Source organism: Mauremys mutica, chromosome 15, assembly GCF_020497125.1.
Source record: "Mauremys mutica isolate MM-2020 ecotype Southern chromosome 15, ASM2049712v1, whole genome shotgun sequence".
Lineage (NCBI taxonomy): Eukaryota > Metazoa > Chordata > Testudines > Geoemydidae > Mauremys > Mauremys mutica.
Genome location: NC_059086.1, coordinates 2966685 through 2980478, shown reverse-complemented (window position 1 = coordinate 2980478; position 13794 = coordinate 2966685). Strand labels below are relative to the sequence as shown.

The window sequence follows — 13794 nt, the reverse complement described above, 5'->3', positions numbered from 1 at the left end:
CCTTGTCCCGACCTGGCGAGGGTCGTGCAGCGCCGGACGGGAATAGCTGCCCCGTTCCGCCGGGAGAGCTGCGTCCGCACTGGGAGAGCTGGGCCAGCCCGGGGTCCGGCCTTGTCCCGACCTGGCGAGGGTCGTGCAGCGCCGGACGGGAAGCGCTGCCCCGTTACGCCGGGAGAGCTGCGTCCGCACTGGGGGCGCTTTGCTGGTGGGGTTCGTGCCGTGCGGCTCTCTAGTGTAGACAGGGCCCAGGTCCTGTGAGGCTGGGACCACGTCTGCTGGGAGTGTGCGGTGCCGGGCCCCTGCTCCAAGGAGCTCCCCACCTGGGCCCCAGCCGGCTGGGCCTCTGCATCTGTGTCGGTCGGGCGAGGAGCCGGGCGCTGGCGTGTGGGCGTCCCCCGGAAGGAAGGGCAGCTTGGCACCCAGGGGACTGTCCCACTGACGCATTCCCCTGCCGAGGGGGATGCCCTGTCGCAGCGGCCAAGAGGACTCGAGAGCCACCGGCCTCGTTCTGCCCGTGGGCCTGAGGCCGGGCCGGCTGCCGAGCTGCGCTGGCTTCGAACCGCCGCCTCGCGGTGCCGGGCTCCGTGGCCGATCCCCCAGTGGGCCCCCCCCCCCCGGGCCCCCGTTCTCCTCCCCACCTCGTCAACAGCTCCGTAAAAATAAAAAGCAGAAGTGGCGAGTTGTTTGCTCTGAGTGAGGAGAGGTGGCAGCCCCCTCCCGGGCGGTGGGGTGGGGGGGAGGGGTAGTACAGGCAGGATTGGGCCCAGCCGCGAGTTTCCCTGCTTCTGGTGAGCTCTGCCGGCCGGCGTGGGGCGCGGCGTCCCCAGAAATACCCCGCGTGCCGGCCGGCGCGGGGGGGGCTCACGCCCAGCCCTCCTGGGCTCCAGGCCCATGGACGGGGGGCTGCGTGTGCATGGGGAGCTCGCCCTGCTGTGCCCCCCGGCTGAAAGCCCCCGGCCGTTTGCTGCGCTCCCAGGGGCTCGGCTTCGGATCCCGGCTGGCGTTCAAAGCAGAGCCGCTGCGGGGGCTGGGGGGCCGTGAGCAGCTGCCGGAAGGCAGGGGAAGCCGCCTGGCCTGCTAGGGGCTCAGCCACGGGGTGCCCCCCTCCCACGGGCACTGGGAACAGTGTGCGGGGCTGGGGGCATCACGTCAGACCCCTCCCAGGCTGGCGCCACACGGGCAGAATTTGACCGAGTGGCTTGGGACCTAGCGGGGTCTCAGCGCCACTCCGCTGTGGCCCCCTCCCTGCTCAGAGCGCCCGCTTGTGCTGGTACCCACAGGCACAGGTGGGGCAGGGCAGGGGTGACTCGAGGAGGGGGCATTGGGCAGCCAGGGGAGGGTCTGGCCCAGTGCTTGGCAGCCTCCTGCCACCTTTGGGCTCAGTGGCACGGCCCCCCGGGCTGCCATGGGGCCCACGACAGGCCCGAGGCCGCAGCTGGGTCTAGGGTTTGCTTGGGCCACCCAGTCCCTTGTAGGGAGGCTGCCAGCCTTGGTCCCATCTCCTAAGGGAGGAGGAGGATTCTGTCCTTCTGCTGCCGCTTTCCACCCCTGTTGTACAGCTGGGGAAACTGAGGCACGGACCAGGGCTGCACAGCATATCAGTGGCAGAGCTGGGAACGGAACCCAGGAGTCCTGACTCCCCTGCCCCCCCCTGCTCTAACCACTAGACCCCCACTCCCCTTCCAGAGCTGGGATAGAACCCAGGAGTCCTGACACCCAGCGCCCCCCCTGCTCTAACCCAGGACAGAACCCAGGAGTCCTGACACTCAGCGCCCCCCCTGCTCTAACCACTAGACTCCGCTCCCCTCCCAGAGCCAGGATAGAACCCAGGAGTCCTACCTCCCAGCCTTCTTCACAAATCACACTATATTCCTGCCCCCAAACCAGGAGTCGAACCCAGGCACCCCGACTCCCTGATCTAACCGCTAGACCCCTCTCCTTCCCGGGAACCCAGGAGTCCTGCCCGTAGTTCCCTCCTAGATTAAATTGGATGCACACGTTCTCTGTGGCTGTCGGGGGGGAAATAGGTGGTTGTATTGGAGAAATAGCTTGTGATTTTCTTACTGACATACCAGAGTCAGTGGAGGGGAAGGACCCCCGGACCGTAAGTACAACCCCCCCACATGAGCTAGGGGAGGGCATCGGGGTAGGCTGTTGCGGTCCCTGGCACCAGCCACTATGGTGTGGATTTATGGGTAGGCGCATCCTACGGCCCCCATCCCCATGGTGTCAGGGCGCTGCACAAACACCTCCCCCCCACCCCTGGGAGCCAGGGGATGATGATCATCCCCGTGTCACAGATGGGGGAAACTGAGGCACACCCCAATGGTGTGACCGGCCCCAGCTTCTGCGGGGAGTCCGTGGCCGAGCCAGGAATAGAACCTAGATCTCCTGGGTCCCAGCCCAGGGTTTCAGCCACAGAGCCTGCGTTGTTTTGCAAATACCCAAAGGGCAGAGTTAAGGCTGTACATTGTGTATGATGGTAGCAGCTAGGAACCTCAGCTGTGGACAAGGACCACATAGCGCTAGGCGCTGTACATTTTTTACTGCTATTAGGTGTATTACGGTAGAGTGAAGCTGGTGGGTTATTCTCGGGCAGGCGCTGGTATCTGCTGACTCCATAGTGCCGCTCCTCCAAAAGGATCCCAAAGCGTTTACAGTTACATACCTTATACAGAGCGAGCAGCTCGCCCAGCGCTGGGATGCAGCCGCCTCTGGGGTGGGACACGCGCTGGTTCTACGGGGACCCCTCGCCCAGCGCTGGGATGCAGCCGCCTCTGGGGTGGGACACGCGCTGGTTCTACGGGGACCCCTCGCCCAGCGCTGGGATGCAGCCGCCTCTGGGGTGGGACACGCGCTGGTTCTACGGGGACCCCTCGCCCAGCGCTGGGATGCAGCCGCCTCTGGGGTGGGACACGCGCTGGTTCTACGGGGACCCCTCGCCCAGCGCTGGGATGCAGCCGCCTCTGGGGTGGGGCGCAGCCTGGGGCTGGTTAACGGCCGCACAGCACGACAGTTCAGGACCCCCCGTCGGCCAGGCAGATCCCCGTTGCGATGGGCGTTGTCCCCTTGATCCTTCTCTCCTTGTGTTGCTGCAGGCGAAGAACAAAGGCACCGGCGAGCTGGCTGCCATAAAGATTGTGAAGATGGAGTCAGGTGAGGGAAGGCGGGTTCCCCTGCGGGGGAGGGTCCCCAGCCGACTGCTGCCCGGGCCGGGTGTAACCAGCGATCTGTCTGCGCCCCCCAGGGCCTCGTCCGTCTGTCTGTCTGACCCCCCTGGAGCCTCGTCTGTCTGACCCCCCTGGAGCCTCGTCTATCTGTCCCCCCAGGGCCTCATCTGTCTGCCCCCCCAGGGCCTCGTCCGTCTGTCTGTCTGACCCCCCTGGAGCCTCGTCTGTCTGTCTGTCTGCCCCGTTGGAGCCTCGTCTGTCTGTCCCCCCAGGGCCTCGTCCGTCTGCCCCCTAGATCCCAGCCTGTCTGGGTCTCTCTCTGGTCTCCTGAGCACAGATCCGGTCTCTGGCCCTGAGAGTTCAGTAGCAGCTGAGCTGCCCCCAGGCTGCTCCTGGTGGCGTGGGGCAGATGTTCTGCCCCCTGTGGGGCTGGGGGCTGGCACAGGGCGGCCTGGCAGGCCCTGCACCCCACATCCCCCATGGCAGGGAGGGGGGCGAGCGCCCCCTTGGCAAGGCCAGGCTCAGGGAGCTGTTGGGGCCAGCACTCACGGCGGCCCCACACCGAGCCCAGCCCCCCGGGTCCCGCCCCGATGGGGAGCTCCTGGCAGGCAGCAGCTGCAGCTGGCGGGAAGGGGGCTGCTGGCAGGCGAGTTACCGTAACAGCAGCCAGCAACATCCTTCCCGGCTTCCTCCCCCCGCCCCCCCCGCGGCTGTCACACTGGCTCCCCGGCGCTGGAGCCCGTGCTCCCCGCTGCCTCCTGGGGGGCAGCCTGTGCATCTGGGGCCAGCGCCCCCTTCCGCGGGGCCTGGGGGGCTGCGGGGGAGGGGGTTTGCTGGGGATCATGGCGGGGGGGGGGAATCAGGGCATCTCCACCAGCCCAGGCCTGTTAGGCATTGGGGTCAGCACGGACTGCCAGGGAAGAGCCACCCCCCGCTGAGCCCCCCCCAGCCCCCCAGCTCTGTGCCCCCCCGGAGCCCTCCCCCGAGCTCCCCCCAACAAGCCCCCCTGCTCAGCCCCCCTGCCGAGCCCCCCCCAGCCCTGTGCCCCCCACTGAGCCCCCCGCCGAGCCTCCCGGCACCCTCTGACGAGCCCCCCAACCCGACGCCCCCTGCCCAGCCCCCCCGCCGAGTCCCCCCAGCCCGGCGCCCCCCACTGAGCCCCTGCGCCCAGCCCCCCACCCCGCTCCCCGTGCTGAGCCCCCCTGCCCCGCTGAGCCCCACTCCCCCCCGCCCCGCTCCCCCAAGCCCGGAGCCCCCTCCCGACCCCCCGCCCCGCTCCCCCCAGCCCGGCGCCCCCCGCCAACCCCCCGCCCCGCTCCCCCCAGCCCAGAGCCCCCCGCCGAGCCCCCCGCCCGGCTCCCCCCAGCCCGGCGCCCCCCGCTGAGCCCCCGCCCCGCTCCCCCCAGCCCAGAGCCCACCGCCGACCCCCCGCCCCGCTCCCCCCCGCCCGGCGCCCCCCGCCGCGCCCCCCGCCCCGCTCCCCCCAGCCCGGCGCCCCCTGCCGTCCCCCCGCCCCGCTCCCCCCAGTCCGGCGCCCCCCGCCGAGCCCCCCGCCCCGCTCCCCCCAGCCCAGAGCCCCCCGCCGACCCCCTGCCCCGCTCCCCCCAGGCCGGAGCCCCCCGCCGACCCCCCGCACCGCACCCCCCAGCATGGCACCCCCCGCCGACCCCCCGCCCCGCTCCCCCCAGCACGGCGCCCCCTGCCGAGCCGCCCGCCCCGCTCCCCACACCACGGCGCCCCCCGCCGACCCCCCTCCCCGCTCCCCACAGCCCGGCGCCCCCCGCCGAGCCCCCGTCCAGCTCCCCACAGCCCGGCGCCCCCCGCCGAGCCCCCGTCCAGCTCCCCACAGCCCGGCGCCCCCTGCCGAACCCCCGCCCCGCTCCCCCCATCACGGCTCCCCCGGCCGATCCCCCCGCCCCGCTCCCCTCAGCCCGGCGCCCCCCGCCGAGCCCCCGCCCCGCTCCCCCCAGCCCGGCGCCCCCCGCCGACCCCCCGCCCCGCCCCCCCCCGCCCCGCGCCCCCAGCCGACCCCCCGTCCCGCTCCCCACAGCCCTGCGCCCCCTGCCGAGCCCCCGCCCCGCTCCCCCCAGCCCGGCGCCCCCTGCCGACCCCCCGTCCCGCTCCCCACAGCCCGGCGCCCCCTGCCGACCCCCCGTCCCGCTCCCCACAGCCCGGAGCACCCTGCCGAGCCCCCGCCCCGCTCCCCCCCGCCCGGCGCCCCCTGCTGACCCCCCGTCCCGCTCCCCCCAGCCCGGCGCCCCCCGCCGACCCCCCGCCCCGCTCCCCCCAGCCCGGCGCCCCCTAGTGCCGCACTCCAGGTGCTAACAGCTGCTGTCGCTCCCCAGACGACGACTGCGCCGCGATCCAGCAGGAGATCCTCATCGTGAAGACCTGCAAGCACCATAATATCGTGGCCTATTACGGGAGCTACATATGGTGAGAGAGCCTGCCCCATCTCTGCCCCCTGCCCCCCCAGCTGCCCCATCTCTCCCCCCCTGCTCCCCCAGCTGCCCCATCTCTGCCCCCTGCCCCCCCAGCTGCCCCATCTCTCCCTCCTGCCCCCCCAGCTGCCCCATCTCTGCCCCCTGCCCCCCCAGCTGCCCCATCTCTGCCCCCTGCCCCCCCAGCTGCCCCATCTCTCCCCCCTGTCCCCCTGGCTTCCCCATCTCTCCCCACTGCCCCATCCCCATCTAGCCCAACTGCCCCCCCAGCTGCCCCATCTCCCCCCCCGCCCCATCTCTGCCCCTGCCCCCCCAGCTGCCCCATCTCTCCCCCCTGCCCCCCCAGCTGCCCCATCTCTGCCCCCTGCCCCCCAGCTGCCCCATCTCTCGCCCCTGCCCCATCTCTGTCCCCTGCCCCCCCAGCTGCCCCATCTCTCCCCCCTGCCCCATCTCTGCCCCCTGCCCCCCCAGCTGCCCCATCTATCCCCCCTGCCCCATCTCTGCCCCCTGCCCCCCCAGCTGCCCCATCTCTGCCCCCTGCCCCCCCCGCTGCCCCATCTCTCCCCCCTGCCCCCCCAGCTGCCCAATCTCTCCCCTCTGCCCCATCCCCATCTATCCCAACTGCCCCCCCAGCTGCCCCATCTCTCCCCCATCTCTGCCCCCTGCCCCCCCAGCTGCCCCATCTCTGCCCCCCCAGCTGCCCCTTCTCTCCCCCCTGCCCCATCTCTGCCCCCTGCCCCCCCAGCTGCCCCCACTCTCCCCCCTGCCCCCTCTCTCCCCCCTGCCCCCCCAGCTGCCCCATCTTTCCCCCCTGCCCCCCAGCTGCCCCATCTCTGCCCCCTGCCCCATCTCTCCCCCCTGCCCCCCCAGCTGCCCCATCTCTCCCCATCGCCCCCCTGGCTTCCCCTCCCCCATTTCTCCCCCTGCCCCATCCCCATCTCTCCCCACCGCCCCCCACAGCTTCCCCTCCCCCATCTCTCCCTGGCTCCCTCCCCCCCCTCACTCCCTCTCCCCATCTGGAGCCCCCCATAGCTTCCCCTCCTTTTCTGCCCTTCCTGCCTCTGGAGTCGCCAGCTGGGTCCTGGGGCAGGTGCGTAGTCCCCACCCCCAGGGCCTGCGGTGGGTTTCGGGAGCCCCTTGGCCCAGGACGCGAAGGCCCTGCCCCCGCTGCCCTCCCGCGCCCCAGGCCCTGCCCCATTAACCCTCCGTCTCTGTGCCCGGCAGGCTGAACAGGCTGTGGATCTGCATGGAGTTCTGCGGGGCCGGATCTCTGCAGGACATTTACCACGGTAAGGTGGCACCGGGCGGGACCGGCCAACCGCTCCCCGTGCGCCCCCAGCACAGAGCTGCTGGGAGAACGGGGCACCGAAGCCTCATCCCCTGCCCAGCCAGGCCGCAGGAGGCCTCGTGCCCGTCCATAGCCCCGTCTGCGGCCTGCCAGCGCCCTGCCGGCTCGGACAGGACAATTACCCCTGTTGCACAGAAGGGGAAACTGAGGCACAGAAATGGGACAGGTCTTACCCAGCTCCCACAGTGAGTCATGGCAGACTTAGGAATAGAACCCAGGAGTCCTGACTCCCAGCCCCCCAGGTCTAACCCATTAGACCGCACTCCCCTCCCAGAGCCAGCCCTGTGCTCTAACCCCTGAACCCTGCCTGTGCTCTCAGGTGAACGGCTGCTCTCAAAGCCTGCGGCTTGTGCTCTGGGCCGTGTGGGAAAGGAAGTGAGCCCCAGCAGCCTCCTGTGCGGGGGTCACCAGCTGCTCCAAAATGCAGAACCAAAAGCAGCTGAGATTGCTGCTGTGCCTGGTGGGAGGGGCAACGCCATGGTCTGTGCAGCGCCCGGTGCGACGGGGCCCCGATCTTGGCCGGGGTCTGGGCAGCGCGCGGCGCGACTGGGCCCTGATCTCGGGTGGGGTCTGGGCAGCGCCCGGCCCGACGGGGCCCTGATCTCGGCTGGGGTCTGGGCAGCGCCCGGCGCGATGGGGCCCTGATCTCGGCTGCGGTCTGTGCAGCGCCCGGCGCGACGGGGCCCCAATCTCGGGTGGGGTCTGTGCAGCGCCCGGCGCGACGGGGCCCTGATCTCAGTCGGGGTCTGGGCAGCGCCCGGCGCGACGGGGCCCTGATCTCGGGTGGGGTCTGGGCAGCGCCCGGCCCGACGGGGCCCTGATCTCGGGTGGGGTCTGGGCAGCGCCCGGCGCGACGGGGCCCTGATCTCGGTCGGGGTCTGGGCAGCGCCCGGCCCGACGGGGCCCTGATCTCGGGTGGGGTCTGTGCTGCGCCCGGCACGACGGGGCCCCGATCTCGGCCAGGGTCTGTGCAGCGCCCGGCACGACGGGGCCCTGATCTCGGTCAGGGTCTGTGCAGCGCCTGGTGCGACGGGGCCCTGATCTCGGGCAGGGTCTGTGCAGCGCCCGGCACGACGGGGCCCTGATCTCGGGCAGGGTCTGGGCAGCGCCCGGCACGACGGGGCCCTGATCTCGGGCAGGGTCTGGGCAGCGCCCGGCACGACGGGGCCCTGATCTCGGCTGGGGTCTGGGTGGCGCCCGGCCCGACGGGGCCCCGATCTCGGCTGGGGTCCGGGCTGCATCCAGTGTGATGATGGCTTTAGTGGGGCACTACCATATGACACCTAATAATGAACCACATCCATTTTCCATTACAGTCACCGGCCCCCTGTCAGAGCAGCAAATCGCCTACGTCTGCAGAGAAACGTTGCAGGTGAGTGCGGGAAGCCCCCTCACGCTGGCCTCCAACCTGGGGCAGCTCAGCTCTCCGGGGGGCGTCTCAGAGGCCCCCGCTGGGATTTGACCATTAACCCTGGTTTTAATCACCTCTAACAACGGTGACCCAATGGAGGCTGGGCAGGGGCCGGGCAGGCCGGGCTAAACCCCCTGGAGCTAAACCCCCCCATTCTCCTTTGTGTTTTTAGGGTCTGTCTTATCTTCACACCCTAGGCAAGATCCACAGAGACATCAAGGTGAGGAGGTCAGGCCTGGGGGCCGAGGGGCTGGGGCGGCTCCCTGTCTCTGGGAGGGGCCGGAAGAGGCCTGGCAGGATGGACTGGGGGGAGGTCGATAGCCTATGCAGGGCCGGGTAGATGCAGGGCCGGGTAGATGCAGTGCTGGGTAGATGCAGGGCCGGGATAGATGCAGGGCCGGGGTAGATGCAGTGCCGGGTAGATGCAGGGCCGGGTAGATGCAGTGCTGGGTAGATGCAGGGCCGGGTAGATGCAGGGCCGGGTAGATGCAGGGCCGGGGTAGATGCAGGGCTGGGTAGATGCAGTGCCGGGGTAGATGCAGTGCTGGGTAGATGCAGGGCCGGGATAGATGCAGGGCCGGGGTAGATGCAGGGCCGGGACAGATGCAGTGCCGGGATAGATGCAGGGCCGGGATAGATGCAGTGCCGGGGTAGATGCAGGGCTCGGTAGATGCAGGGCCGGGATAGATGCAGGGCCGGGGTAGATGCAGTGCCGGGACAGATGCAGTGCCGGGATAGATGCAGTGCTGGGATAGATGCAGGACTGGGTAGATGCAGTGCCGGGGTAGATGCAGTGCTGGGTAGATGCAGGGCCGGGGTAGATGCAGGGCTGGGGTAGATGCAGTGCCGGGGTAGATGCAGGGCTGGGGTAGATGCAGGGCCGGGGTAGATGCAGGGCCGGGGTAGATGCAGTGCTGGGTAGATGCAGGGCTGGGTAGATGCAGTGCTGGGTAGATGCAGTGCTGGGTAGATGCAGGGCCGGGATAGATGCAGTGCTGCGGTAGATGCAGTGCCGGGGTAGATGCAGTGCCGGGGTAGATGCAGTGCCGGGGTAGATGCAGTGCTGGGTAGATGCAGGGCCGGGGTAGATGCAGGGCCGGGGTAGATGCAGTGCCGGGGTAGATGCAGTGCCGGGGTAGATGCAGTGCTGGGTAGATGCAGTGCTGGGTAGATGCAGGGCCGGGGTAGATGCAGGGCCGGGATAGATGCAGGGCCGGGGTAGATGCAGGGCCGGGACAGATGCAGTGCCGGGATAGATGCAGGACTGGGTAGATGCAGTGCCGGGGTAGATGCAGGGCCGGGATAGATGCAGTGCTGGGGTAGATGCAGGGCCGGGGTAGATGCAGGGCCGGGGTAGATGCAGGGCTGGGGTAGATGCAGGGCTGGGTAGATGCAGGGCCGGGGTAGATGCAGTGCCGGGGTAGATGCAGGGCTGGGGTAGATGCAGGGCCGGGGTAGATGCAGGGCTGGGTAGATGCAGGGCTGGGTAGATGCAGTGCTGGGTAGATGCAGGGCTGGGTAGATGCAGTGCTGCGGTAGATGCAGGGCCGGGGTAGATGCAGTGCTGCGGTAGATGCAGTGCCGGGGTAGATGCAGTGCCGGGGTAGATGCAGGGCCGGGGTAGATGCAGTGCTGCGGTAGATGCAGGGCTGGGTAGATGCAGGGCCGGGGTAGATGCAGTGCTGCGGTAGATGCAGTGCCGGGGTAGATGCAGTGCTGGGGTAGATGCAGGGCTGGGGTAGATGCAGGGCCGGGGTAGATGCAGGGCTGGGTAGATGCAGTGCTGCGGTAGATGCAGTGCCGGGGTAGATGCAGGGCTGCGGTAGATGCAGGGCCGGGGTAGATGCAGTGCTGGGTAGATGCAGGGCTGGGTAGATGCAGTGCTGGGTCGATGCAGGGCTGGGTAGATGCAGGGCTGGGTAGATGCAGGGCTGGGGTAGATGCAGGGCCGGGGTAGATGCAGGGCCGCGGTAGATGCAGGGCCGGGGTAGATGCAGGGCCGGGGTAGATGCAGTGCCGGGGTAGATGCAGTGCTGCGGTAGATGCAGTGCCGGGGTAGATGCAGTGCTGGGGTAGATGCAGTGCTGCGGTAGATGCAGTGCTGGGGTAGATGCAGGGCTGCGGTAGATGCAGGGCCGGGGTAGATGCAGTGCTGCGGTAGATGCAGTGCCGGGGTAGATGCAGGGCTGCGGTAGATGCAGTGCCGGGGTAGATGCAGGGCTGCGGTAGATGCAGTGCCGGGGTAGCCGGCGGCCCCAGGGTACGAGAGAGGCACGGCTGGGCAGTCAGCGCCTTGCACTGGACCGGCGGCTGTTGGCGAGGGAGCCGAGCTTTCGAGGAGGGCGGCAGTGGCGGAGGGCAGGCAGGCGGGGAGGGGGTCGGCAGACGGTGGCTGGAAGGAGGCTGGTTGGCTGGCGAGGGAGGTAGATGCCAGGGCTGCTGCGGAGAAGTGGCAGAGATGCAGGGACCCGCTTGGCAATGCCAAGAGATGAGCATCAACGAAGGAGCCGAGCGTGGGCCGGGGCGGCTCCGGGCAGTCGTTTCCTCAGGGCTCGTCCCGCCGCCCGGCCTGGCAGTGCCAGTCCTCCCACGGGGGCAAATCCACCGGGCGGGGCGGGACCGGGCTGCAGGGACGTGCTCGGCTCAGCGTACGCCCAAGCTGGGGGCTGGGGGCTGGGGCTCCCAAACCGAATAAATAGGAAACTGGAGCCCTTCTGGGTTATTCATGGGGACCCCCCCCCCCACACACACACACAGCAGGGAGGGCTGAGCCCGGAGTGAAACTGATTATAAACAGAACGTGAAATAGCCCAGGCAGCTGGCAGACTCCCACGCTGCAGAGACGGGCGCGAAAAAGAGCATCAGCTAGAGACAGGCCCTGGCATCGCTCAAATTGTCCCTTCAGCGCCCCCGGGAGCCTGGATTAAAACCAATATATTGAGAATGTAGGTCGTAGCGTGTTACCACATGGGGCGTGTGGCTGTAGCATGTTACCACATGTCTCCGGGGCTGGGGCATGTGGCCGTAGCGTGTTACCACATGTCACCGGGGCTGAGGCATGTGGCAATGGCATGTTACTGCATGTCACCGGGGCTGGGGCGTGTTGCTGTAGCGTGTTAATGCATGTCTCCGGGCTGAGGCATGTGGCAATAGCATGTTACTGCATGTCACTGGGGCTGGGCCGTGTGGCTGTAGCGTGTTAGCATGTCAACAGGGCCGGGGCATGTTACTGCATGTCACTGGGGCTGGGCCGTGTGGCTGTAGCGTGTTAGCATGTCAACAGGGCTGAGGCGTGTGGCGATAGCATGTTCCCAGCACTGAGCTGGGTCCGGCTGTGATTTGCCCCACGGGGGGGTTCAGTGACGTGACGGTGGCCGCCCCCCCCCGGAAATCGCAGCCTGGGCGAGTCTGACCGAGTCAGCGGCGAACCCGCCTCCTCCAAGGAGGTTAAAGCATTTCTGCAGCCCCTGGGGACCTTCCCCTGCCCCACGGCCCCAGCCCCCTTCAGCCTCCTCTGTTCCTCCCCCCACAGGGAGCCAACATCCTCATCAATGACAACGGAGAAGTGAAACTCGGTGAGTGACGGTCCCAGCTTGGCCCCACCGGCTCTGCCCCAGGGAGGGAGGCCTCTGGGGCGTGGCTGTGGGGCAGGTGGGAGATCTCTGGGGCGTGGCTGTGGGGCAGGTGGGAGCTCTCTGGGGCGTGGCTGGGGCAGGTGGGGGGATGCCGGTGGGTTGCGCTGGGTCCCGGGGGTGTCTGGGTGGGGGTGCGCTGGGTCCCGGGGGTGTCTGGGTGGGGGTGCGCTGGGTCCCGGGGGTGTCTGGGTGGGGGTGCGCTGGGACAGGCTGAGGGGAGCAGGGGCTGGGGGGGGCCAGTGTCCGACACCCACCTGAGGCCAATCGAAGCTTTTCCTTTCCTCCCCCCAGCGGATTTTGGGATCTCGGCCCAGATCAGCGCCACCTTCGCCCGCAGGATGTCCTTCATCGGCACCCCCTACTGGTACCGGCGGGGCGGGCGGGCGGCTCGGCTCGGCCCCGGCCTGCCTGGGGGGGGGAGAGGGGCTCACGGTGCCACCCAGGGGCCGATCTCCGGCCTGCGTGTGTCTGCCACGCCGGAGCGACGGGCATGGATTGTTGGGGGGGGGGGCACGGTGTGTCCCAGGCGTGTGTGTCCGTGTGTGTCCCAGGTGTGTGTGTGTGGGGGGGCACAGTGTGTGTGCCAGGTGTGTGTATCCTTGTGTGTCCCAGGTGTGTGTGTGGGGGGGCACGGTGTGTGTGTCCCAGGTGTGTGTGCGGGGCCACAGAGTGTATGTCCCAGGTGTGTGTGTGGGGCACGGTGTGTCTCCTAGGTCTGTGTGTGTCCCAGGTGTGTGTGTGGGGGGGCACAGTGTGTGTGCCAGGTGTGTGTATCCTTGTGTGTCCCAGGTGTGTGTGTGGGGGGGCACGGTGTGTGTGTCCCAGGTGTGTGTGCGGGGCCACAGAGTGTATGTCCCAGGTGTGTGTGTGGGGCACGGTGTGTCTCCTAGGTCTGTGTGTGTCCCAGGTGTGTGTGTGGGGGGCACAGTGTGTGTGTCCCAGGTGTGTGTGGGTGAGTGGGTGGCGTGGTGTGTGTCCCAGGTGTGTGTGTGGGGGGGGCACGGTGTGTGTGTCCCAGGTGTGTGTGCGGGGCCACAGAGTGTATGTCCCAGGTGTGTGTGTCCCAGGTGTGTGTGGGGGGCACAGTGTGTGTGTCCCAGGTGTGTGTGGGTGAGTGGGTGGCGTGGTGTGTGTCCCAGGTGTGTGTGTGTGTGGGGGGGGCACGGTGTGTCTGTCCCAGGTGTGAATGGGTGGGTGGGGCACAGTGTGTGTGTGTGTCCCAGGTGTGTGTGGGGGGGGGGCACGGTGTGTCTGTCCCAGGTGTGGATGGGTGGGTGGGGCACAGTGTGTGTGTGTGTCCCAGGTGTGTGTGCGGGGCCACAGGCGTTGTCTGGCGTTGTCCGTGTGCACGCTGGGCCAGCGCGAGATCAGCCGCCAGGGCCGGTTTCGGGGGCGGCTCTGGGCTAAGGGGGAGGACACGATAGAAATGTCCCCCGGCCCCCAGTGCCTCCATCAGGCTCCCCATCCCCAGACCCCCCCCCCCCGCCAGCCTGCCCACCTTCCCCCTCCCCCGCGCTCTCTCCCCGTGCCAGGATGGCGCCCGAGGTGGCGGCGGTGGAGCTGAAAGGCGGCTACAACGAGCTGTGCGACATCTGGTCCGTGGGCATCACGGCGGTGGAGCTGGCCGAGCTGCAGCCCCCCATGTTCGACGTCCACCCCCTGCGGTGAGTGCCAGGGGGCGGGGCCTGCCACGGGGGGAGCCCCGCCCCCGGGACCAGCTCCCAGGGCGTCACACCGGGCCTGCGAGGGCTGCGGGGCGCCGGGCGGGACGGGCGGGTGGGGGGGCAGA

The 13794-nt window shown here is 69.1% G+C and overlaps 1 protein-coding gene across 5 annotated transcripts in view; it reads left to right on the top strand.

Moving 5' to 3' along the window:
• The window catches only part of MAP4K1 (mitogen-activated protein kinase kinase kinase kinase 1), a 41520-nt gene that overhangs the window by 13088 nt on the left and 14638 nt on the right, over positions 1 to 13794 (top strand). For all 5 annotated transcript variants that reach the window (XM_044988996.1, XM_044988994.1, XM_044988995.1 and 2 more), the window contains 8 exons: positions 3099 to 3156; positions 5516 to 5606; positions 6836 to 6900; positions 8276 to 8331; positions 8543 to 8590; positions 11903 to 11945; positions 12297 to 12369; positions 13538 to 13669. In XM_044988996.1, coding sequence (XP_044844931.1) covers positions 3099 to 3156; positions 5516 to 5606; positions 6836 to 6900; positions 8276 to 8331; positions 8543 to 8590; positions 11903 to 11945; positions 12297 to 12369; positions 13538 to 13669 — 566 coding nt within the window. The remainder of the gene's footprint in view (positions 1 to 3098; positions 3157 to 5515; positions 5607 to 6835; positions 6901 to 8275; positions 8332 to 8542; positions 8591 to 11902; positions 11946 to 12296; positions 12370 to 13537; positions 13670 to 13794) is intronic.